The sequence below is a fragment of the Rhinolophus hipposideros genome (genome assembly GCF_964194185.1).
Source record: "Rhinolophus hipposideros genome assembly, chromosome: 3".
NCBI classification, from domain to species: domain Eukaryota; kingdom Metazoa; phylum Chordata; class Mammalia; order Chiroptera; family Rhinolophidae; genus Rhinolophus; species Rhinolophus hipposideros.
In genome coordinates, this window is record NC_138049.1 from 29,722,272 (window position 1) to 29,750,247 (window position 27,976).

At 35.9% G+C, this 27,976-nt stretch overlaps 1 protein-coding gene across 3 annotated transcripts in view; it reads right to left on the bottom strand.

Annotated features, from left to right (window-relative positions):
- AKAP7 (A-kinase anchoring protein 7) overlaps nt 1–27,976 on the bottom strand; it is a 110,675-nt gene that overhangs the window by 42,832 nt on the left and 39,867 nt on the right. For all 3 annotated transcript variants that reach the window (XM_081045234.1, XM_081045236.1, XM_081045235.1), the window contains exons 6-7: nt 20,697–20,809; nt 5,254–5,401 (exon numbers count right to left, since the gene is read on the bottom strand). In XM_081045234.1, coding sequence (XP_080901360.1) covers nt 5,254–5,401; nt 20,697–20,809 — 261 coding nt within the window. The remainder of the gene's footprint in view (nt 1–5,253; nt 5,402–20,696; nt 20,810–27,976) is intronic.

Here is a 27,976-nt window from a genome sequence, read left to right on the forward strand (position 1 = left end):
TGAGGGTCTCCCCATATGCAACCCCAAAAGTCCTTTCCTTCTGTAGAACCACCACCTAGATACAACTACTGGAAATCACTGGATGGACGATGACAAGCATTTTAAGACTGACAAGACTGATCTAAGCTGTCTAGGTCTCTTAAGGGTGATTCTCAAAAAGCAGGGACATCTGGATAGAATGAATTCATTGACTCACCTCACTCACAATTCTCCATAGAGTTTCAGCCTTAAAGTCTGAGTCTGGTATCTTGCTGGTCTGATCTGTGTGGCACCAGACACAGACTGAATTCACGGTACTTATAATGACTGTATCTTGCCTGACTGTATGGCACGTTTCCTCTTCTATCACTATATCTGTGCAGGCCTGTTTGCTTCTATTTGAGCCTATGGCTGGCACAACCCTAGCCCTCTCATTGCCTCTGTGCTACAGTCTGAAGCTAATTGAAGGTCTTACCTTTAGGGTCCAGTCCTGTGTCATTATGTTGAGTACTAAATTTCACCCTCTTTTTTCATACATCTATCTCCTCAGTCGCCTTTATTACACAATCACTGCCTCTGTGTGTGTGATTGTGCCCATCTCCTTTCCTACACGCCTCACCAACTCCTCAAACACATACACCAAGAACCTGCTCCTCTGTAGCTTCCCCAGCTTACTACACAGCAGACTCCATCACTACAGTCTTTGCAATGCGCCTCCTATCACTAATACTGCCTCTACCCCGCCTCCCAGTCCATTGCTTCTTTCCCCCGGTAAATCATACCTATTGCTCCTAGAAATTATCCTTTCTCTATTATCCATCTGTCTGCTCCTCAATCTAATCCTATTTATCCAAGCTCTGCCACTCCCCATCCCCACACTCTCCTAGAAGGTAAAAGTATAAACCTCTTCCACTGTTTCCTATCAAAGCCTACTACTGTTATAGACAAAGTCCTATTCATCTATTCCTCTTCCTTCTCCATTTCTCAGATATAATCTTAGCTGCCCAGTGACTCTATATCACTCTTAAGGACTATGTCATATATTTCTCTGTATGTCACGATACCAAAGAGGCATATATACATTATATACACTCAATAACATTCACTAACTTAATGGTGAATTATTATTAAACAAAATACAGTTGGCAATCCCAGAAAACCCACCACTGCTTGCAGAAATTATAAAGCAATACACTGGCCAGCAAAAAACTTACCTTCTAGACCTTTCCAAATTCCCTACTGCCTCCTATAAGTCTGACAGCTGAAAGTGAACTAATTTTTGCAAGCACTAAACTGCTCATCGGTCTTACAAAGGATGTCAGTTAGTCAATTACCTTCCCTAAGGAAATATAAGTGGAACATAGCTACGTCACAAAATTAATTCACCCAACTCCAGTAGTAGCTCACAGAGAACAGCTTTCACCACCCTAGGATATCTGAACCATATTTTATTCCTGTTTCTTCCCCCTGTTTGTTGTGGGGTTGAGGGCAGTTTGTAAGGAGTTGTAGCCCGATATTAAGTAGGCATAGTATCACCCAAAGTTTTGATTATGGAAGAACTGAAATGTAGTACCTTTTCTTGTATCTGAAAACATGAAGATTACCTCCTAGCAAACTCCCCTAACACGCCACGTAACGGCACGGGTAGCGGAAGATGAAAAGGAGAATGCTCAGCATGGAAATGTAAAACAGGCACAGAGAACAACGGCTGGCAGAAGGTCCAAATTCTAGTGCCTTCAGGAGCCAAATAGGTAATGTGAACAGTCAAGAAAACTATAAGAAAAACAATAGTGTAAGAGGACTGACAAAAGGCAGCTACTTTCAATTCAAGGTCAGTGTACCTTCTACCACATCCAGGAAATTGTTGCCATGCAAGAGTGTGACCTATGTGGCTACATTTTCAGATTGTTCAGAAGGTGGCAGAACACCAGATTTTTCACAAAAAATCACCCCAATGTTGGCACGTTATTCAAATAAAAAAGCAAACAAACAAATGAAAAAAAACCCTGTTCCAGTCAAGTACAACATGAAAGGCTGCTAATTTGTGATCTTTGGAACAGAGACTAAGGTTGGTGGGATGTAAAAAAAATTATAAAAACATATTCTTAAAACCAAATCCCTACTTCACACCCACTTTTGGTAACTGGATTTCTGTGTCTGAGTACTTATATTATTGATCAGAATAGGCAGGTTCAAAGCCCAAATGCAAAAAAAAAAAACTATAAGAAAATATAAATGAATGTGTATCCAATATTTGGTACGGAGATGACTTTCCTTAGTCATAAAAATTAAAGAAATCGCAGAACTTTTTAAATTTGTAATTTAACAAAATTTTAAACATTTAATGTGAAAAACCCTTTGTGATCAAAATTAAATGCAGAACACAATCTGGAAAACATTTGAAGCCAATATTTGAAGACAAAGGGTTAACTACCTTTAGTCTTTAAAAAACCTCACAAATTTGTACGACACAAGAAGAATGAACTCCAACTCTTTATGGACCAGGATGGTTTGCTGTTGTTGACAGTTCCTAACCCAGTTCATCAGCGCAGTGTACCCTGCGGGACTACGACTGATATCTGCAAAACCACACATGGGGTTACGAGGAGGAAACATGCACAATAAGATGAGCCCTTGAAAAAAACTTAAAACGCACCAGAGGAAACTCTGTACCACCAAATACCCCCAAAATAGAAGAATTTATACCCAAGGAACTCAACATGTAAAACATGAAAAGAACGTCAAAAATTAACTACAATGAAATCCTCCAAGAGATAAATGAAGGAATAGTGTCTGTGAAGCAAAGAACAGAATACGAAAATATGAAAGAGAATCAATTGGAAATCTTAGAAGTGAAGCATATATAGTCATTGATATTAAACACACACACACACACACACACACACACACACAAACACACACACGATGCCTTACAGAGACAGTTGAACAGAAAATGGGTGATTTGGAATCTAGCATTCTCCAAGAATGCACCATTAACAAAGTAAGAGATAGAAAATATGCAAACCTATTAAATTCTCTCCCCAGAAAAAATTCACATATAGTACCTATATACACAGTTTTATAAACAATTTCCAGTTCCCAGAGTCCTTGAAATCCAACTTCTACCCTAGAATTCTGAATACAAAATATCTTAAGATTTGAACTCTGTCCCACTTTATTAACACATACAGTAAAATAAAGGTTCAAGGTTCAGGAAACAGGTACTAAATTTGAGTTAGGATCAAGTTAAAGAGAAACCAAACCACTGTAAACTAATTAAATCTGATCAAGAAATAAAACTCACAAAGTATCGTGAAACCTGCTAAAAATTCTATTACAAAACTCAGGTAAGATCGAGAAAATCAATAATTACCCATAGCAAATAAAAGAACTCTCGTATGTATCAAATTTGGATTATTTTAACATAATAATTATAATTTTAGACATAGCTATTATCTTCAAATTCATATGTCACAAAATGTGACAGAAAAACAGTATTTGTAATGGGCAAAAAACATTTTTTTTTTTAATAACGTTAAATGATTGATATGGGGATACAAGATTGGTGAAGTTTGAAAGAAGCTAAATTGCTCTGAATTAGAAAAGGGTAAGAGATAAAGAAGCCTAAGGAAAAAAAGTTAAAGAAATTGCCTAGAATAAGGGGAATTTTAGAGACAAAAATGCAAAAGAGCAACAAAAGAGAAAATTCAGAGGCTAGAACAAGTGATTTGTGGTGAGCTGCACAGAGCTGTCTAATCGCAATACAGGTGAAGCATGTATTACGCAGTCCCATAGTATCTTCAGTAAAATCTACATATTGCTTTTTTTGTTTATTTTTTTAATTGGGAGTGGGAGTAGATGAGACAATGAAGTACTTAGTTTTCCTTAAAGATTGGCCTAAAGCAATTACAGAGAAGATACGGAAAGCTACTAGCAAAACTCTGTATTACACAAGGATTCAAATTTGCCTTTTGCAATGAACCTAAACAGAAATGTTTGTTCCTCATCAACACTTCAATGGGAGACAGCTCTGGAAACATTAAAGAGATTCTGAAAACACAAAAATCTTCCTTAAAAGGGATAGTGGATGCGGGGAGGGGGGTTCACAGTGTGAGGGATATAAATGATAAACGTCTAAGTATTACCTTGTCTTGTACACCTGAAACTAATAAATTAAAATAAAAAAATAAACAAATAAAAACAAACAAAAAAATCTTCCTTAAAATATATTTGAAATGTTTTAGAACATAAAATACAATTGACATACTGAGTATCTTCTGTTTAAGACAGCTAATATCTCTGGAAGGTAAAATGATGACTTCTCTTGGAAATAAATTGTGTCTCTTGAACATTTTTTAAAGTGCTTTAATAAACTTCAGTGCTAAGATTCTTTCAGGACATATATTTCCATAGTTATTCTTCAAGCTGAAGTGTAGAGAAATTCTCTTGGTTGAAGATCTTGAAATATTTAGAAGCATGTTTTTATCTTGAGAATTTTCACGTTACTTCAAAAATATACAAATTAGGTTGTCTTCAGGTTCACAATTTTGTAAGAATAGTGCCTAATTTGACATAGAAAATTTGCATCCTAACAGATAAGGCTCCTTTGAAATATATTCACATTGCAAATGATGAGAGATAGCCCTGTTCTGGTTTTTAAAAAATTTTAATTTGGTGTGCACACTTTTCACCTGGAAACATATGACGCTCGTAATTGTGTACAAGTCTGTCTCATCACATACCATCTCCCCGATTAAATGCTAGAAGCATTTATGTATGAATCTTTGTTTCCCCTCAAAACATGATTCCCTTAGGGAAAAAAATGAAGGACAAGTTTTCAATCTTTGCAGGCCACCTACAAAGGTTTTCTCTTTTCAGAGTGAAAGTTTTGCTTGGGACATTCTATTCCTAATTAAGAACAGCATGATAATGCCTCATGTGGTCATGTAAGCCTTCACAGGAGAAAATGTTTTCTCCATATTCATGAAATAAAATTAAAATGAAATGCATTTTGAATCAACATTTCAAGACTTCATTACAATTATTTTTAAGGCACAAAAGTAGAAAAAGTATACATACTGAAATCTTGACTGATACATATGAATACTAAATATGTCCCACAAAATTTTCAGTGTATTATTCCCAAAACATAGTATTTATTAACAGGAAAACATGTCATTGAGGAAAACATATACAACTAGTCCTAAATATTTCCAAAATAAAATGAGACTAAAGAAATCAAAATAAAGCTAACAGATACTTTAAGGCACTCACCAATCACAATTGAAGACTCACAGTGATAATAACCATTACTTTGCTTTTTCTTTACCATGGAGCAAAGATCGATGCGATGGACCATTTCTTCTCCAAATCTGTGACTGAGAAATTTTTCATATAATTTGGGGTCTATTTTTTTCACTCCCTTGAAATGACAAAACAAAATCACATGATCACATCAATCAGTCATTTCATCTAGGCAGCCAGTTCATATCAATATCGTTTATTTAGAATCTGACATTACATTTTGGTATACAGTTACTGCTTACAGGCATTTGAAAATTGGTACCATAAAATTGTTGTAAAGCTGTTTTTAAAGTCTCTCTGCCTAGAATGAGTTGTATTTAAAAAAATTGTTTGAGTTTTTGGTTTAAATTTGGCAACATTCAAAACCTCATATACTTTAAGCTTCAGAAACAATGTATCAAGTTGAAATTTGAGGTATCAAGGAAAGAGTAATCTTTTCCAACAACAGTGGAGAAATGGGTGACTTTTGAAAAAGTGGCATTTATCTTGACATTTTATAATGTGCAAAATGTTTTAATAAGATGGATGCAATATTTGTTTTTTATAGAAATGTGGTTGAACTATTTGATAACCAGCTAATTTGATAATTCTCCAAAGGGTCCCCATTTCTCTCAAAGAGCCAAATTCCCCAGAACAGCTTACAAGGTTCTGTTCTGCCCCCTCTCGACTTTCTAGGGTCTCTTACTACTCTCCCTTTCCCCCTCTCCAGCCTCCCTAACCTCCTTGCACTTTCTTGAACACACCACGCACAAGCCCACCTCAAAGCCTTTGTACTGCCTCTTCCCTCTTCCTGGAATGTTCTTCCCTGAGATAGCCTCATAAACCATCTCCCATCTCCTTTAATTCCTTGCTCAAATGCTACTTTCTTAATAGATCATTAATTTGTACCTGACCATCATTTAATTTGTACTTCCAGATCCTCTCTACCCTTCTCTCTTTGTGCGTATTTATGTATACTTTCCCACAGCACTTCCCATCGATGTTACCATTACATAACATAGTATATAATTTATTTTATTGTATTTACTCTTCGCTGTCTGTCATTATCTGTCTCTCCTCATTAGAATATAAGCTCCACACAGAAAAGGATTTTTGTCTGATTTTTTGTCACTGAAATGCCGCCAGTGCCTGGAACAGCTTGGCATGCAGCCATGCTCAACAAGTCATTGCCACAAGTGCAAAAGAGGATCAAGTTTCAAGAAGAGGGTATTGACAACATCAAACGTTGTTTATTTAGGTTTCAATAAGAATGAAATCAAGTGGATTTCTTCTGATTTGGTGAGTAGACTGCCTCAAGAGAAACAGTAGAGCATTGTGGTAAGTAATGCTGAGGAACAGTCAGACTGTGAGTTCAAACCCTGCTCTGCCATTTTTCAGCCATATTACTTCACTTCGGTTTCTTCAACTATAAAAGGAGGTTAATAATAGTACCTACCTCAACGTGTTATATGGACTAAATAAGTGAATTTATAAGAGTGCTTAAAACAGTGAAATACAGTAAATGCCTGTGTGTGTGTGTGTGTGTGTGTGTATACACTTGGGGGTGGGAGAGAGATCAGTCCTTAGACCAGACAGAAGACTAGTGATAACTTAGTGGAAAAAGAAAGACCTTAAGTTTTCAAGGTACCAATGCCAGCACTGGCTACCCAATCACTATAATCTCCATTTCAGTTTTGTAAGATTTTTTTTTTTTTAAAGTAAGAAATAAGGGAAACATAAGACAGGCTAAAATGCTAGGTGAATTAATGTAATTTTAGGAAAAAGGAAGCACCAACTGTTTTGCAAGAATTGTTCACAGATGAGTTCTAACATGAGCCTAAAGGAGTTAATTTTTACTAGAGAGTGAAATGGAATTAATTTTTTAACTCATAATTTAGAGAGAGAGCTGTGGTTCAAAGAGGCATGAGGTCTTAAGAGGAACTAAAATTATAAACTCTGATTAGAAAACATCTTCAATAATAAAACATCTAGAAATAGGTAAGAATCTTCTTTGTCTGATATATAATATTAGCATGATCTTTGTTCTTTGGGAAATTTTTCATTTGGTAGTATATTTCGTTTTTTCAGGCTCTTTGTCCCATGGCAATATATTTCTTTTCTAGGAAAATCTATCTGAATCTCTCTCCATCCAGCTGCAGCAGATGCTGTTTTCTTTCATAATAAAAAAAGGACTAGCATTCTAAGAAAATAAATGAATACATCAAAATTGGTTATCCTTTACAATAAAGGTACGAAGTCTCCTATTTTCTGAATCGATCATTGGATTGCCAAAATAGTCTCAGAGAAATCACCCTGCAAGGTTATATTTTAAAGCTAAAAAAGACTGGGTGATGGCATGATTTCCAGGTTTTAGACTCCCCCAAATTATTCTGTTTCCCTTCTTCATAGGTCATACCCTTTCCAAGGCCTTGTCATTTAAAGATCGATGGAGGTATAACATATTAGGAGAGCTCAAAGAAAATCACAAAATGGTCAAAGCCAAGAAAAATTGACCTTTGTAAAGGCTAAGAGAGTTGAGGTTATTTCAAATGTAGACAAATAATATGTAGGGTATCTTCAATAAAACCATGCTAAGAATGCTTCAACCCTGGAATTCTGAATATGCTTGATGATTGTCTACTATTACGTGTGAAAATTATTTTTGTCTTAAACCTAACAGGGACAGAGTATATTTTTAAGGGTTTCACATTTATGATTGTATCCAACATAACTGATCAAATGCAACATAACACTGAAAGAGAAAACAGAAGTTAAATACAAGATATCAGACTTTGAAACAATAAATCAGTGGCAAGAAATATCAAACAGGAAAACTTTTCAAATGTCTTCATTAATCATTAGAAATGACTGAAGTTTCAATTCCTTTTGGCCTAGCTTTAGTCACAGTTTAGGGGAAATTATCAACAACATTCAAAGTAGTTGACAACCTCTAATACAGTGTACCATGAAACCCTGAGGAACTTCACTCTTGATTGTAACTTGGCACCGAAACAGCCAACACAGGAAAAATGTCACTGAGAGCATTATAAGTAGTATTTTTAGAATCATCTAATGGCTGCATCTGATAAGTGATGGAAATTATTTACTCAGGAAGCCCTCACCATATCATTTACATTTAGCTAAATGATGTGGATAATTTAATATGTACCAAAGAGGGCTCAGACTTATGTTACCACGCATTCAATTCTATTTTCAATACAGGAAGTAAAGCTCCATGAAATACAAAAATTCACATTAGTCAACAATCTGAATGTGGAAATCATTCTCTTAAGGTTCTGAAAGATAAACTACTTATTATCCATCTTTAACCTCCATGAAAAAGTTGTTGAGATCAGAAGAATGATGAAAAGCCAATTTTATTAAGAAGATTAAGGCTTTTTTATAACCGAAGATAAGTTTTTATTGTGACCTGTTATCTTTTTATAAAAATCACAGCTTCCATAATGAAAATATAAACAGGCTGCATATCAGACAAAGGGATTATGTATCCTATTGATGGTAAGCTAGAGTTCTGCTGTGTTTTCCAATAGTTTATTCCTGTCATGCAGTGGCTATAAAAGAAATGTACATTTCCAGTGATAATGATTTGATACCAAAATTCAGAAGGTCAATGAAGAGCCAAGCCAAACTGGCTTGTCATTTTGGGCTGCTTAAAAAGGAATGGCAATCTTTTACACTCATTTTTGTAAGTGGAAAATGGTTATGCATCTTTAGTCGTATGATATTGTTTAAAAAACTAAAATCACTTTTTATGATCACTGCCCCTGACAAAAAGTTACATATTAGTGATACAAACCACTATATGTTGACATGGGCCTTCTCTTACTTTATAATTCTTAATGACCTCTTCATCTCTTGGCATAACTACATTTTTCACTATGTAGACCCCTTGATTACCTCCTTAGCTGCAATCCTCTCTCAGCCCCTCTCCATCGGGATGACGGAGGCCCTTCCCATTCAGGCTCAGTTCCACCCAAGCCTGTTTTTGACAGGGATGGAAAGTGGAGTCTTCACCGCACCAGCCAATGGGCTCTAGAACAGCGTGGTGACCAGATCCAGTATCCAGCACCCCTGGGTGAGAAGCTCCTAGCAGCCTTCCCGTCTCCTCTTTCCACCACTCTTGTGCCAGCTTAAGGGGATGGGTTCTGCCTAGTCTCCCTGATTGAGGCCCTGACACTCTCTAGTGCCTGTCCGTATGTTTAGAGATAAAAAAGGAAGGACTGATGAAAAGTGACAGCAAAGACAATGGTACTTTGCTCATGTTATGAACCAATCTGAAAAAATTGATGCTGTCTACTGTCTGTATAACCATAATGGAAAATAAATAGTATTTACTATGTACAGACATTGCTCTAAGAACTTTTAACTCATTTGACAATCACAATAACACCATGAGAATGGTACCATATTCTCCCCAGAGAAGGAAACTGAATCAGTGAGAAATTGGGTCACTTATAGAAGGACGTACAGCTTGTAAAAGATAGGGTTTGGATTCAGATTCGGGATAAGTGGAAAACACAGTAAATTGAAAAGAACAGATTGGCAATATTCAAGCTCTTCACTATTTACTTGAAAACAAGAAAATTCTAAGAATATTAATCATACTGAAGATATGATCATATATTCTATCATATTTCTAGAACCAACAGGAATCTTCTAGTATTCTAAAATACCTGCCTCTAATATTCTGCATTAATGTTAATAAATCAAGTGAGAATTACATGTCTATGTTAAATGAATTTCATAGAAGGAGACGAGAATTCATAGATGCTGCTTATACACAGAAAAAAATTATCCAAATAATCCATCCTGTAAAAAGATCTCTTCTTATATTTCTAATATAAAGATAATAAAGTAAAATCCTGGCAGAGATCGCCCGCACTTTTTAATCCAGCTGTTTATTTGAGTATACAGTATTTCTCAATTCTTCATTTTATTTTATGCTGAAGCATCTATGCAGCACACCAGGAAGTTCTTTAGCTGGGCCATCTCCTTAGCCCTCTATTTAAACACTTGCTTTCAGCTCTACTGCCTTGTTTAATCTTGAGGCTTTGGGGAAAGGAAAAGTAGAAACTCTTTATCTTAGCATCGCATCGAACATTTATAACGTTACATCTTTCAGCAACTAATAGATAGAAACCTCACTGCTAGAGCTGTATATTTTTAATCTCTTTCTCTATGCAAGCACTTTGAGAGAGGCTGAATGCTCCCTGGTGACATCACGTGGAAAAGAAAGCAGTCACAGACGAAGGTGATATACAGCTTCTAACAGCTCAGGCCACTCTACAAAAGCCACCCAGACAATAGGCTGTATTGCTTTGTGGACCTGGAGTTTCCTTCCCGGAGGTGCTGGCATCAAACAAAACAGAGGAAGAGCATGGCTTCAGCCGACAAACATTTAGTTCATTCATACTGACTAATGACATACGAACTAGAGAAGTAACAGGTCAATGGTACCCAACAGGCTCTCAAGGTTGCAGGCTCACTGGAACACTTACAACACTGCCTACTCCCATATAAGCTCATTCTTTGTCTACTTAGCAAAAACCTCCATTCCCCCTCAAGCCTTCTCGGGTATGAAAGGACAGGTCATATGCTGTTTGGCCATATAATGTATTATTATGTTGGCATGTGACTTTTCTCATCACGAGGAAACAAAGGAAGAGTCTTATAACTAAGGCGTCCAGGAATGTTTTCTATACAGCTCAATCTCAGCTGGACTTTCAACTCTCCTTGATTAAACTTCAGTGTGTTCTTGGCTCACAGTCTCGTGGTCATTCACATGTAAACAAACCACAGCCTATTCCTCCCTATCACAGGTGTTTTCCCAACATTTTGCTCTTTGGAGCAAATAATGGCAAGTTCTCGTGAATTAATCAACTTAACCATTTATTTCTATAAACTAAAGAATTTATGTTCTATAAACACAAAATATCCCTCACCTCAACATTTCTCACCCAATATGATCTATACAATTTCAACTTAATCTGTTTTCCTCCTTCCATGCAGTATCTTCCCTTCTAATCAAAACTTTCCAACATTAAGCAATGCCATCTAGCCACTGGCATAAAAAAGTCTCAGGATCACAGGAATGAAATAGGACAACGAAGCTGTTCTGCAGAAGATCATTCAGTAATAAGCTCACAGAAAAATCCTTAGAAACAATTTTAGCTTGTCCTATAACACTGACCTATATACTGCTACATACCTACATTGTGGTTGAATGAGTTCTGCTTTTTTTAGCATAGAGGTCAGAAATATGGAACCATTTACCTAAATTGGTCAGCTTATCTATAGACAGATACAGTTGTCCATAACCCCAGATACAATCCAAATAAGAGTTAAACACCTAGATATTATAAAAAGGACTGCACATTGGCGAAAGAGTTTAGGTTCATCTGTACACTAATTCTAGCCTTGTAATGTTAAGCAAGAAAGACCTAGAGAGCTTCTGTAGCTCATCCCGCTCCTATTCATCTAGTAGCTGCTTAATTTCCCACTTTATTATGCACAATCAAATTCCTTGACTCTCCCCCCTTCAACACTCTTCTTTCTTCTCCCTCCCACTCCCCATCTCAACAGAACACCTTGCTTCACCTATCTCGTCTTTTTCGACTGCCCAGACATATTCCATGCACACCACTTAGGACAGAAGGTCCTACCTAACAGAGAAAGGTGTCCCTCCCAATAAGGGACTGTCACAAGAACTGAGGGAGGAAGTGGGAAAGCAATAATGACACTAAGATTTACATTAACTGTGGCACAGGTTAGGAAATGGATCAAGGAAGAAAGGTGCTCAGTAATACAAGTCCTTTCACTTATTTTGTTATCCATTCCCTGAACAACATTAAACAATGGTAAACTTACTTATTTAGTATTTTCGATATATGGAAATAACAACAGGATGAAGGTGAAATATGTATTAGAAACCTAAGTGAAGTTACTAGGTATAGACAGAGCTCTTTGACCCACAATAGATGACATAGTTGACTAATAGCACCTAGACTATCTCAGAAGAAATTTTAATTCAGTCTCACAGCAGATTTCATAGAATTTTTACTTAAACAAAAAGATTTTTAAAAGATGTGATGTGTTTTATTTACTGAATTTTAAATAAGAAAAATCCAAGGAGAATTCCATACTGTATAGCCTGAGATCTAAGGGTACCTGGTAATATAAAAAGAGACTCAAAACAACTAAAAATTATGAGTAATTAAGTAATTTGGCATTGAAAGAGTCAGGAATAGATTACTAAAATAATTTGCTTCGTCTTGTACCAAGGATATATATTTTTTTAAGTTTTTTGTGGGGGGGAACAGTGTGGTTTTCCAGGGCCCATCAGCTCCAAGTCATTATCCTTCAATCTAGTTGTGGAGGGCGCAGCTCAGCTCTAAGTCCAGTTGCCGTTTTCAATCTTTAATTGCAGGGGGCACAGCCCACACCATCCCATGTGGGAATTGAGCCAGCAAACTTGTTGAGAGCTCGCGCTCTAACCAACTGAGCCATCTCGCCGCCCCTCTGGAAGCTCAGCAGCAGCTCGTTTTCTTCAATCTAGTTGTGGAGGGCACAGCTCACTGGCCCATGTGGGAATCAAATCGGCAACCCTGTTATTAAGAGCTAGCACTCTAACCAACTGAGCCATTGGCTGCCCAGGATATTTTTTTAAGACAAACTTTTGTCTGGAATAATAAAGGCTCACTGATACCAAGGGCATCTAAAGTGCCTTCTTTTCGGTACCAGGTGAAGGAAGTGGCAGTGTAGTCTTCCAGGCTGCTCTGCTCAAGGCTTCCTCCTCCTTTGCTAGTGATGGACTAGTCTTAATAATATGGGCCCCAGAAAAAGCTGGCTTGCTCTGCCTCTCTATCACCAGCCACGAGTTCCTGCATTGTATCTGGAGATACTCCCCTCCGCTTCTGAAAGCAGTGCTTCCTGTGATTCATCTCCTCTGGGCCCCCTTCCACGCTTTCTGTGCTTTCTTACAGTGTAGTGGAGCCCTCGCTATCTGGGCGTGAAAATTTGCTGATGATTTCTGAGTTCTGTCACCAACAGGCCTGCTCCTCACTCTACAGTCTTCCCTAACCTAAAGTAAACTTTCACGCAAGTCCTGCTGGTCCCAGCTGCTTCTGGACATCCTTGCACGTAATTTGGTACAGATTTTTCTATCTCCTAGTTTCACTGACTGAGGTTTGTGATATTTTCCCCATTGTCTTTATTGCTCTATAAGATTTGCAGAAGAGGTAGAAAAATACAGATTTAAATTGCCACCATCTATCTTCCTATCAGTACTCAAAGACCTTTTCTTTCTGTTATTCTCCTTCCATGCATACAAGAAAGCCAATCTGAGTTTAAAAAAAAAAATGTTCTATGTGAAGCCAAATTAGCCTATTTGGTCAAAATGCTTACCCTATAGACATTTCAGAACAGCATAGGAATCAAAAGTCATTAAGACCAAGCTCCTCCTCTCACTATAAGTAAACAGAGGTTAAGAGAGGTTATGAGATTTGTCCAGTACTAAATAACAGAGCTAAAACAAGAAACTTATGCTTCTTCAAATTTATTACAGAGACTTCTTTGAGAAAGAATAATCTAGTACTCCTGAGTTTTGAAATGGTTTAAAGGCCCATTATCAAGTGAGTGGCAGCCAAACTACACCAAGCTAGTTAAATTCCTGAGAAAAGGTGCTGATAGATACGTGAGAGTACATAACCATAGTAGGTGAGGAAAGATGACAGCAGAGGGTCCTGGCCTGGGAAGGATGCAGAAGGTTGGGATTCAGCCAACTGAACTTCATTACAATTTTGGTCCTGTATATTCAATCACAAAACAATTCAGGGACTGGGTTTTCCCCTTAATTGTACCATCAGAACAGAATTTTATCTACACGCTTTCCTTTTCTACTTTCCATTACTACTCCTATTGATGACTGCCCTATAACCTCTTCCCTTCTTCCTCTCAACTTCATCATATGGTCCAATTACCAACCACCCTCCATCCTTGCTTTGTGCATATCAAACTCTGTACTCAAAACAAACCAGTTCAAGTGACAAATAGCTAACAACTTCAAAGAAGATCATTTCTTTCGTTCCAAAGTTCTCTCATTGTCTGACTCTGAAAAACTGCTGCAAGGAAGCGCCAACTAATAAACTATGGCTTTGATAGTCTAAGTGCTACATTAGCAATTTGAAAGTCATAAGTCAAGAAAGACGTCTAAGAAGCCCAGGAAATAATTTATGCATTAAAAACAAGTGATCTATCCATGAAAAGACCACATTTATTTCTTGAGGAGTCTAGATCTGCATTAAGACACTTGTTTGATTTGAAAATGGTCTTCTTCTGCCATCAAGTGTTAGCATACACTTCTAACCAAGCAGTTTCTGCAATGTTTAAATCACAGAAATACAAGGTCACTCAAAGAAAAAAATAAATCGAAAAGAATGTCCCATGAGAAGCATGTAGCTGAATAAGTAGCTGACTGATCATGTGAAACAAATATATTATGTGGAAACTATACAACTAACTTGAATTTTAGACACTACTTCAGAGATATAGTAATTTAATAAGATTTTCTGAGGCATTCATTTGATGAAATAAAAAAACTACAACTTTGAAAACATAGTGATAATCAAAATAGCTTTAAAATACACAACTACCTTCCAATATTCTCTTATGTGATATACCTTACTGGAATTTTACAAAACTGAACATATGCAAAACTAACACATTGACTAAATGCCTCGTGGTGTCAGAAAAGTATGTAATTGCCAAGATAAATCTTATGTTTCCCAGAATCTGAGTTCAAAACCTCAGTACTCAAGTTTGGGACCAGAATACGCTGTAGCAGAGAAAGTCCTCTGTCAGGAAATTTGAAGGAGAGTTTCTGTATTTTCAAAATTCTAAACACAATCTATAGAAACTTTTGGTTACTCCACCAGGCTTTTGGTTACTTCTACTGAATTGTATTACGTGCAAGTAGGTGCCTACAAGTAGATGGTACCTCAGAAGCCCAGGGACTTCTGCAGCCAACGCTGCACACTATTGGGAAATCCTCACACTAGATCTTTATGACCATCCCAGTGGTGGGGAAAATTCATCCCCTGCACCAGACATCTGTTCACATCTTTTATGTCAATGAGATATTTTACCTTCACGAACAGACCAATTATAACTCCAACTTTGATTCTTTTTTTATTTTTTATGTCCACATGGATAACAGTTTTTTAGGTCACTAAAAAAAACACGACACATTATATGGTGAAATAAATCAACTGAAGTACTATTACAGAATAACTGATCATAGCTCCTGTAAATAATAATGAATGGATCATCTCTCTTAGTATCTCATAATTTGCCTGCGATGATATAGAGCACTCCTCTACCCAGAACACTCTTTTACCAATAATCACCATGACCACCAACAAGTATCTTAGGAGTACACCACTATCTATTCAATACAAAAAAATGACACAGAGAACCTTCTAGCAGTTTATATCAAAATAAAAGGAATACACCACCAGGCAGCAACGTGGGAGACGTCATTAGCTCTTTCCTAAACCCTTGCACTGTGCACCACCTCTCCATACCACAAACTCAAGGACTTCTCCTCACGATAGTAGAAAACCTTCATGTTTCCTACATCTAGTGTCTTTTCCTCACTCAGGAACTGTCATGGGACAGCTAACTTGCCCATCACCACTTCATTGCAAGTTCAGCCCACCAAGGCTCCATTGTTCCTCAGAACCTCAGGAAACCCCAACTCAACCAAGGCACGAATCCTGAATATGTCAAGGGGGATTTACTATACACACCTATGCCGAGTGGCATGAAGGTCAGCTCCAGTCACTGATCTACCAGAAAAATTCATGAGCTAAATCATTAAGGTCAGCTTTATTCACTGATCTTCCAGAAAAGGGAACCCACTTTTTATGTCCAAAATACACTGCAATACATTAAGGTGTGTTCAAGACAAACCCAAGGAAACTATTTTTATACTTTAAATATAATACACAGTCATGTCTAACTATCACACTGTTTTGTACAGCTGAAATTAATTAAAAAATACAAAAAAAATGAAAAACAGTAAATCAAGATCTGATTTGCAAAAACAAAACAAAATAATAATATACAGTCTACATTTTTATGCTACCTTTTTATGCTATTATGCAGTACTTATAAGTATCTATTTTAATACTTTCTTACATCATTTATATGGTTTACCATAATTGACTTAAACATACCCCTATTGTTATGGAAGTTAGCTCTAATTTTTCCCCATTATAGATAATAGTTTAGTAAACATCTTTATAAATAATTTCTTCTTTTAAATGATAATTATGGAGGTGATGGATGTGTTAACTACCTTTATTGTGGGAATCATTTTGTAATATATACACATACACCTTAAACTTATACAATGTTATATGTCAATTATACCTCAATAAAATTACATATATAGGATAATCTCAGCAACATGGATATCTTCAAGAATATGAATATTTAATGTTTTTTGATGGGAATTGTTTAATTACAGGTCAAAGAGCTTACCAATTTGTAAGCCACAATTCATAATTGTCGATGGTCCTTCTTCCTCAAGTTTATCCTAACAAATGTTCCTCTCATACATTGTGGCTGTAAGTATAAATGGGCACTATTGTTTTAAAACATAATTTGCAGTGTTTTTGAAAAGTTAAAAAGTTAAACCCTTTGACCTTGGAATGCCACTTCAAGGAATTGGGTTTTTGAAATACTGGTCTATCTACCCAAAGAAAAATGAACAAAGGTGTTGACTTTAGTATTGTTTGTGGTAGCAAATAAACAAATCAACATAAATATTCATTAAAGGGAAAATAAATTATGATCAATCAAAATAATATACAGTTGACCCATGAACAATGCAGGAGAAAATGATACTGACCCTCCTACCTCTTGCACAATGGAAAATATCTGCATATAACTCTGACTCCCCAAAAACTTAACTACTAATATCCCACTGTTGACTGGAAACCTTACTGATAACAAAAATAGTTGATTAATACATATTTTGTATGTTATATGTATCACATACTATATCCTTATAATATATTAAGCCAGAGAAAATGCAGTGTTATTAAAAAAATCATGTTATTAGGAAAACACATTTGCAGTATTTATTGAAAAAAATCTGTGTATAAGTGGACCCGTGCAGTTCAAACCTGTGTTGTTCAATGGTCAACTGTATATTTATTTCTGTTTTAAAGAAATTATATGCATGTATATGTACCTACATATATTTGCAGTGTATAGGCAAAGTCAGGAGGATATACTAGTAGTGGTAATCTACAGAGAGAGAAATTATATTGGAAAAAAGGGATGGCAGGATGGTAATGAGAAAAAAAAATATCTTTCACTCTATGGTTTGTATACATTTGGATTGTTAACAGTGAGTATATATTCACCTAATAGTTTCATACTTAAAATAACATTTAAAGTGAAAAGTACTTGAAATGAGACAAACTTCCTAATATTTGAGAAAAAATCCTATTATTTCACACACCTTTCTCTCTCTCCTTTTATTTCACTATCAATCTTCACGCACCTTTCTCTCTCTCATCTCATTTCATTATCAATCTAAATAAATAAATAACACTGAATGCTAGGAATACATTCCATTACTGACTTTATCAGTGACCACTACCTTATAAATGAGTGGATCGGAATAAAAACTCAGAAGACAATTAGGGCTGAGAGAACAGATAGTTGGAAATGTAAAAAACTTAAGACAAGGAACCATGTATTTTCAAATAATCTGCATTCCAAACGACAAAGCATAATTAAAACCCACTGTTACATATGCCACCTTTTCATATTGATTTTAACTTTTACAGTGAAACAAACGATTTGCTGCATAAAGAAAATGCTAGATATTTACTTAAGCCTGCAGGTCCTCAAATAACATATTTTCATTACAGTGTGGATGAGATGCCACAGGAACTTTCCTCGTGCTTGTATCAGTTAGCCTGTGGGAAAATTGGTTTCATTACATCGCTTAAGTTCTAAGAAACTACAGACACGTGGGGACTTACTGTGCTACTCTGCAGATCATCTGATCAGAATCAGCTGTGGCACTACCGGACAGCAAAAGCCAAGGTTTTTAAGTCCATCCAACTCCAGATCTGACATTAGAGTGTGGACATCTGCAGCTTCACCAAGCACGCCAGATGACTCATGAATCCCAAAGTTTAAGATACACGTTCTTAAGCATTCAAAAATACTGAACAGCATAGTAGTACAGAAACAGAGTCATTCCATAAATTTTAAAGCAATGATAATTCTTACTTGGCTTTCTGAAAAGCAGAATGGTCATAATGTATTTTCTAAAGATTAATCATTCTAATCTAAAAAAAAAAGTACAGGGGTGGCTGGCTAGCTCAGTTGGTTAGAACATGATGCTCTTAACCACAAGGTTGCTGGCTCGATCCCCACATGAGCCACTGTGAGCTGTGCCCTCCTTAAAAAAAATAAAATAATAAAAACAGACTTTTTTTAAAAATTAAAAATGTAAAAAAAATGTACAGTCTGATTTAGTTTACACACCATCCAAGGAGGCACTGTTTTGATCACAACTAAGCCCAGCACTCAGTGTCTGGCACATAGTAGGCACTCAAAGATTTGTTGAATTAATACGCTTTGGACCAGGGAGCTCCTCACATACATAAATTAATTTTGATAAAGGGGTGGCAGGTGGAAGGGAAAAGCATGAGACTGGGAATGAGGTCAGATGGATTCTACACAGGGCTCTGCACTGAGGAGAATGTGACCTCATTTCTGCCATTTAACCTTTCTTAGTCTCATATCCGTTTCTGTCAAGTACGAGAGCAGAGTCCGTGAAATTAACTGCTGCCAAGGAATCATTTAAATTCAGTCTGAAATATCCAAATTGAGATCCTAGAGTAGTTTAAGTATTCCTTTTTATAATAGACGTCTCTGGGTGCTCTAATTTCAATGTTAATATTGTAAAGAAAAAGAAACATATTGAAATGTGGATTATTACCTTCACCACTGATTTGTCAATTCTGTGATGAAGTTTGAAACCACTGTGAGGAGGACAATCCATTTGAAAGCAAAACAAGAAAGATAACGAGTGAAAACGTAAACTGTCAGTCTACAAATTTTGCCAGTTGTTAACATTCCAATTTTCAAAATCTATTATTTACACAAGTTACTTTTACTTAAATATTCTGGAGTGGCACATGATATATATAGTTATTGTTGGATTAGGGGCATAGTTATAACAAAAAACATGCAAGATCTCCTTTCCTCAAAAATATTTACAGTATCTCAAGATATTTACAATAGTTTGTAGAAAACTCAGAAGAACAGGATGGCCAATCACTCCAAAACATGTATTAAAGGACCAAAAAGACTATCTAAGCACAGAGACATTACATACAAAATGTGCCAAATTTAGAAAGAAGATCTACTTACTAATAAACCTGACCTTCACTTATAGAACTGCAAATCAGTCTTAACTGCAGCCAAGGGTCATGGAGAGCAGGAGCGAATGCTAATCTGCATGCCCATCTCCCAAACTCTGGTCTATCAGAGCAGGTCAGCAGGTGTCTTAACTTGCATGAGAAACTCCCTAGGCTGAAATGGGAAAAACAGTGAAGGGTGCCCTTAGGATTCCAAGAGAAATGCTAATGAATCCAGAAGAAAGTAAAAAGTTATCCCAACGTCTGAGAAAGGACGGGGTGTCCTGGGAAGGCAGAAAGTCATCCTGAAACAGGGGAAGTCAAGAAACATGGCCCTTGGCTTGTGTCCCTGTTGACCATCCTCAGGGAGAAGCATTTTTAAGTACAGGGGTCCCCTCAGTTACCCTCTTTCCCAGTCCCAGGAAAACTTGCTCCAAGCCCTCAATGGAAACAATCACTGAAAGAGTAAGGTAGTCTTTTGGAAACCTTGAAAGAGCTATATAAAGGCAGTTAAAAAGCTTGTTCCACCTTGAACAACCTAGTTGCCATGAGCAGCACGTGTATACTGGCCATGGGAAGAAGCTTGGAGAGCGGCAGGCTGCAAAAACCAAAAGCAAAGAAAGCAGCAAAAAAAAACAAACCAAAACAAAACAAAAAACCCTGTCACCACCTCATGGCTCTTGGAAGAATGAAGCATATGTGGTAACAGACGAAGCAACAGTAAGTGTTGGTCAGCGTATACAGCTAATAGCCACAGTGGCAAAGGATGGAACAGGTGGAACAGTCTCCATGGAGGCTCGAGAGCCAACCCAGCATCCTTGGGATTTGGAACCAAACTGACTTGAAATCCTGGAAACTATAGTGGTGGGGTGTCAAAAACCACTACAAATGACATTCGTGCCCTCTACCGTGCTTAAGGCTGGTGTAGCTGGTAAAACAAGGCTTACAATAAAAATGTCCACTCACCTTCTTCCTGAGCCATGGTACTTTGGACAATTTCATGAAGGTCAAATGAGGCTTAAAACTTCTGCTCTCTCCTGCCAAGATGCCTTTTTCTTGAAATGTCCTTTTTGCTGCCTCTGAAGAAAATAAAAAGAAACACAAACATGCTACTGTAACACATGTCTGTCTTTATAAAAATGGCTATTCAAAAACCAACATATTATCTTAAAATGAAGATTAGTTTATATACCTGTTTGAGATTTGTTTTTTTAAAGAGACAGAAAACACAATTTGCATGACAACAAACATATTTATGACAGTTAAATCTGCAGTGATTTCATACTTTGGGTAAAGCACACAAAAGCAACAATCTGAAAAGAAAACCCTTAATAGATGAAATCATTGCTGATAAGATGATGACTTTCATTGAATATACCGGTGGTATCCACATGCATATTAAAAAAACTGCTTAGGTGGAATTCTTCATATCTAAAATTTTTGCTTCTGACCAAGATGGAATAACAGGAATCAGATTTGCCCTCCCATCTGAAGCAACCAACAAAAGGACAAAATACATGAAACAATGGTTTGCAAGACACTGTACACCAAGGTATGATAGTCAGTAAACCCTGAGAGATGAGAAACAAATGAGTTGAGCCCTTTGATTGCCCAGCTTGTATGCTCGAGTCTAGGCCTCTGTGCAAGGAGGAGAAACACAGATGGAACCCAGTCACCTGACTATGTTCATGATAAAGAGCTGAAAGTAGGAGAGACCAAGATATCTGGAGCTCACAATACTACAGAAGTGAGACCTGCACAGAGAAAGATCGGCAGGGTCCCCCTTGAGTATTCAGCTGAGCATAGACCAGCACACAATGTGATGCATGTCCTAAAAAACCCTTCGCTCCAAGTCACTGCCACCAAATGATTGTTCTTCTGTCTTCTATGGTAATAAAGAAGGTTCAGCAATAGACCATTCAAGTGCCAAGAAAACACTGGTTCTCAGTTGCAAACAACAGATGACAACTTTGGCCAAGTTGAGCAGGAAAAGAATCTACATAAAAACATTGAGAGAACTGGAGCACCAGGCTGGAAGGCTGTGAAGTCCAGGAGGTGTCCAAAGTCACGGAAGGAGAACAGGTCCAGTGACACCCCTACATTGTGCAGCTGGCACCACTGAAACCGTGCACAGCATGCACAGGGCTAGAACGGCTGCCACTGGCCTTAGACTGGTGATAGTTGCTACTGATGATACAACCTGTCCCGAGAATGGAGTCGGCACAGTTCTCTTTTTGTTCAAGTTACTAGCTTCTGATTCAAAGTCTGGGCTGAAGCAAGACCATGTTCCTAGCTCCAAGAGTCTGTGAAACAATGTATCTCACATGGGATATGATGAGGAAGAGTTTAGATATTGGGCAGCCAAGAAAGAAAGACAAGAGTCCAGCATACACATGTTTTAGAACAACAAGAGTGCATTCATAACAATTACTGTTGTAATTAACTTATCAACTTTTAGCTCATATAAAGTACAAATAGGTATACCTTTTCTTAACTACCCTGTCATAACCCAGCTTTGGCCCTCTCTATTTTGGCATATTTCTCAACTGTTTTAAATAGATCTAGAGTTAAAATATCAGGCTGAATCATACAAAACTGTCATTTTTATAAGTCAAAAACAAACACTGGTAATGTCTGATGGTTTAACATATAGTATGGTGAACTAACTTAGGAAATTCCTAACATCTGAGTGAAGGTAGATTAGGGCATATTTTCTAAGTCTTTAAGTATTTGAGGAATTATCACATAGACAAGAGCCTGACAGAAATTTAGCAACATGTTCATACCAACCCAGAAAACAAATAGTATGAAGGTATGAAAGCAAAAATTTATTTGCTTATTTACTGAGCACTTCTCATATGTGTCAGGCACATTATCTGCTACAGACAGCAAACAAGTCCCTGCTTTCATGAATCTTATCTGCCTCTGGGATAGAATTCAGCCCAATAAACAGAAGGACTTAATGTTTAGATTTACCAAAAAATATAACAGCTATAAGGAAAGGAGTTAACAGAAACTAAAATAATAGGCATTTGTATTGTTCATTACTATATTCATTAGTTTTTAATATTATTTTATTTGATATAACAACTTTTATTATCAACTGAGTCTAAAGAAACATTTCCAAATTTACTGGTTTCAGTTACATCAAATTTTCACCCAAGAGTTCTTATCATTCACTGAGCCCAAAATCATTGATAATGAATATATATTCACAACACTATTTTAAATAATATGTGTTACAAAGTACATTTAATTTTCATTAATGTGTTTTTCTAGTACAATATATTCTCTAGGTGCACAGAAGTAGGGAAAAAGAAAATGCCACTTTCTTTTTAAAAAGTATTTCTTAGTATTGATTTTATATTTGTAGTAACAGTACAATCTATTGCTTAGCCAGAGAACTGGGTAATGGTTATAGAAATATCCTTCTTGAGATAAGAAGAGTTTTTGCTAAATAAAACCACGTCATTTTTCATCTATGTTAATTTATGTTCTGGAAGAGAAGCTTATGAATAATTTAAGAGATTGTTCAATTCTTCCTAGTATCCCAGACATTCCTTCAAGCACTAAATCACACAGCAAATATATCAGATATCCTTCAAAAATCAGCTAAGAATGGTTTCTAAATAATATAATTTACCTTACAGCTAAAGATGCAAGTTGTCTGAAGAACAATTTCTTAAAATATATTTTAAGTACTAGAAGACTTTGCTATATAAAAGAGCACTGAAATAAATTAATAAACAATACTTTTTTTATCCTACCAGTTTTACATGGGGTTTTTTTGGTGGGTTTTTTTTTTTTTTTTTTTGCATCTATTCAACAAATATTTATTGAGCATACTAGGTGCTGGGAAGTTTTGTTTTTTAAGTTTTATATATATATTTATTTTCATATAGGAGATTCTGTTCAGGTGAACTCTTTTAAACATGTAATAAAAATATATACCTAAAATGTGAAGAAATTGCTAAAAGTTGTCTCAAAGTAAATTGCAACAGATAATAAAATCATGTATTTTTAATCATGTATACTTTCTTGCAAGCAAATATTTTTTTCTCCTTTTTTCCCTTTTGCCATTTCTCCCTTTTTCTAAAATTGTCAAGGATCTTTATATGATGGCATGATGCATAGCTTGAGAATAATCAGAATGAGGTTTATTTTTTATCGAGGTATTCAAAGCAGCTGTAAATTAGGTGGTCCTAATATATTCTTAAATTTATACATTCTAGTTCAGCATATGGATGGAATGGAAATAATAAGTTATACTCTAGCTTCAAAACGGCTGATTTGTGATTAAACAATACACCATACAACAGGAGGTGATAACTTCTTTCTGTGCTTTCCAGTTCGGAGATGCTTTCTAATATCACTGTAAGCTATAATAACATTATGTCAAATATAATATGAAAAATCTCAATAAAATTTTAGAATCGCTTTTCAGCCATCTATAGCTATAAAGAAATAAAAACCATACAACTGTTTTTGTCATTCCTATGTTATTACTATTTAAAGGATTCTTAGTTCCATATGCAGCTTAAACTATCTCATTTTAAATGGTTCTAGTAAGTCATTTGAATTATTTTGTTTCAACAAAAAAGGCTGGCATAATGTTGAAACCAACTCTAATTTAGAATTTTTATACTCATTTTAAACAGATATTTCCAATTGATTGCTGTGTAAAACTGTCATAGAACTTTAAAGTCTTTCACTCTTAAAAGCAAGTCTTTAAAATTACATCTTGAGGCCAGAGGAATCATATTCATTCCAGTGCAGTTGAGAAAAAGAACCAGACTGAGTATTATAACATTGGCCCAGTTCTCCTATTATTCAGCTTGTGTCCTTGGACAGGTCATTTAATCCTGACTGTAAAAGTGATGAGGCCATAAGTGATCTCTCAGGTCCCTTTTCTTATCCTAAAAACCAGCTGATTCAAACTCTAATACATCATCCACAGAGGATTCTAGACACCAGGACTGGATTTTATTCTGATGCAAAGATTTAGAAAAGAATATAAATGAGGAAAGGGAGACTACCTAAGGTTTAATGTTCTTTCAATTAGAATCTTATGCTTATATCTACATTTTTTTCATTCGTTTATATTATCTGTTGAAAAATATTTATTGAACCTCTGCTATGTAGCAGGCTTTGGGAACACAAAAATGAAAGATCCCATCAAAGAGCTTTTACTCTAGTTAAGAAAAATAGATTTCTAAACAACCAAATGCAATGTGGTTTTACAATAGATATCCACCTATATGGGAGATTAGAGAAGAAAATGGTTATTTCTATTTTGAAGATCGGAAAAGCCTTTATTTTGGAAGTCAAACCAGATGAGTCTTATAAGAGATCAGTGATACAATTTGAAAAAGAAATTAAGCAAACAAGTACATTTACAATAGTACCAAAATGATAAAATACTGAGGAATATAATCTTAAACGAGGAGGGGAAAAACTTATAAATTGAAAACTATAAAATGGTACTGAAAAAAACTAAAGAAGTCACAAATATTATAAATGGAAAGACATCTCATGTTCATGAACTGGAAGACTTGATACTGCTAAGATGTCAATACTACCCAAAATGATGTACAGATTTAATGCAATCCCTATCAATATTCCAATGGTGTTTTGGGCAGAAATAGAAAAAGCATCCTAAAATTCATTTGGAATCTCAAGTGACCCCAAATAGCTAAAAACTCTTGATAGAAAAAACAAAGTTGGAAGTCTCACGTTTCCTGGTTTCAAAATTCAATACAAAGCTACAGTAATCAAAACTGTGGTACTGGCATAAAGACTAACGTATAGACCAATGAAACAGAATAAAGAGCCAGAAATAAACTCTCAGGTATATGGTCAAATGGTTTTTGACAAGGGTGCCAAGACCATTCCATGAGGAAAGTACAACCTTTTCAACAAACAATGTTGGTAAAACTGGATATCCACAGGCAAAAGGCTTACTTTATACCATACACAAAATTAGCTCAAAATGGATCAAAGACTAAACTAAACGTAAGAGCTAAAACTATAAAACTCATAGAAGAAAACATAACTTCATGACATTGGATTCGACAATGATTTCTTGGATATGACAAGAAAAGTATAGGCAACAAAAGTAAAAGTAAATAAATTGACTAAATTTAAAAAACTTCTGGAAAAGTTAAAATTAAAACGTGAGAGTATAATGCTAAGTGAAATAAGTCAGACAGAAAAAGCAGAGAACCATATGATTTCACTGATATGTGGTATATAAACCAAAACAACAAAAGAACAAGAGAAACAAAAACTCATAGACACAGGCAATAGTTTAGTGATTACCAGAAGGTAAGGGGGATGGGGGGGTGGAAGATGAGGGTAAGGGGGATCAAATATATGATGACGGAAGGAGAACTGATTCTGGGTGGTGAACAGACAATGGGATTTATAGATGATGTAATACAGAATTGTACACCTGAAATCTATGTAATTTTACTAAGAAATGTCACCCCAATAAATAAAAAAAAAGTTAAAAATTAAAGTTGGAAGAAAAGAAATACCTTCTATTTAAATAAATGACATTATAAGTTCTGAATGTTTTCAAATGCACCATTTACCATAAGATTATTCATGATTAGTACAAGATTCATAAATATTAAGCTAATAAACTGCATTCACATATTTTTAAATATACAAAATTCATAAATCCTTTAAAAAAGAAACAAAATTGTGCATTAAGGGACATAAGCAATTGAATGGAAAGCAAATAGAATGGAAGATAATATTTGTAAATCATATATCTAATAAGAAGTTAATATCCAGAGTATATAAAGAATTCCTACAACTTAAAAATTAAAGTTAAAAAAACAACCTGGTTAAAAAAATGAGCAAAGGACTCAGACATTTCTCCAAAGATGACATAAAAATGGCCAAAAAGCACAGGAAAAGTTGCTCAACGTCACTAATCATTACAGAAATCCAAATCAAAACCACAATAAGATATTACTTCACATCCATTAGAATGCCTACTATCGAAAAAGAATGAAAGAAAAGAAAAAGAAAATACCCAGTGCTGACCAGGATGTAGAGAAACTGGAACACTTTTCTACTGTAGTTAGGAATGTCAATGGTACAGCCACTATGGAAAACAGTATGGCAGTTCCTCAAAAAACTAAAAAAAACAACGCCATATGATACAGCTATTCCATTTCTAGGTATATTCCCAAAAGAGCTGAAAGTCGGGACTCGAAGAGATATTTGTATACCTATGTTCACAGCAACAGTATTCACAATAACTAGAAAGTGAAAATAGCATAAGTGTCCATCAATGGATGAATGAATAAACAAAGGGTAGTATATACATACAATGAAATATTATTCAGTCTTTTAAAACGAAGGAAATACTGAGACACACTACTTGCTTATGCTAAGCGAAATAAGCCAATCACAAAAAGACTTTATGATTGCACTTAGATGAGGTATTTACAGTAGTCCAATTAATAGGGACAGAAAGTAGAATGGTGGTTGTCAGGAGTTCAGCGGAGGGGGGAGTGAACAATTGCTGTTTAATGACTAGAGTTTCAGTTTTGCAAGATGACAAAGTTTCTGGAGATTAGTTATACAACAATGTGAATATACAACACTACTGAACTGTACACTTAAAAATGGGTACAATGGTAAATTTTGTTATACGTATTTTGCTACAATTCAAAATAAATTTTTAAAAAATCAGTGACTGCTCTTCGATCATGTGAGGACTACAATGGTATTCAATGAGAAGGCAATAATGTGAGCTAAGTCATGACTATGTGAAATGGCACAGTGCATCAGGGACCTGCAAGTAGTTTCACACATCCAGCAACACCAGAAATAGGCTAAGTAGACAGGTAACAGGCAAAGAGCTGAGCATCTTCAATGTCACAGTAAGAATAGATTTTGTCCAATCTCCGACAGAGAATAATAAAATCTTTTAAGAGGAAGCATAAAAATGATTCATTTTCTGCTTTAGAAAAATACTCTGGAAGCACAGGGACAGATTGGAGAAAGGAGACGACTGCAATATGAGATGAAAAGAGCTGGAACGGAAGCACGGCAACAGGGGTAGAAAGAAGGTAATAAATGGGAGGGGCATTTAAGACAGAAAATTTACAGCTTTTGATGACAGAATAGCTAAAATGAGTGAAGCTGGGCTCTAGGATGGCACCTAGATTTCTGGCTTACGTTTCTGTTAGAAGAATGAAGAGCTTCATCAAGATAGTAAATACAAAAGC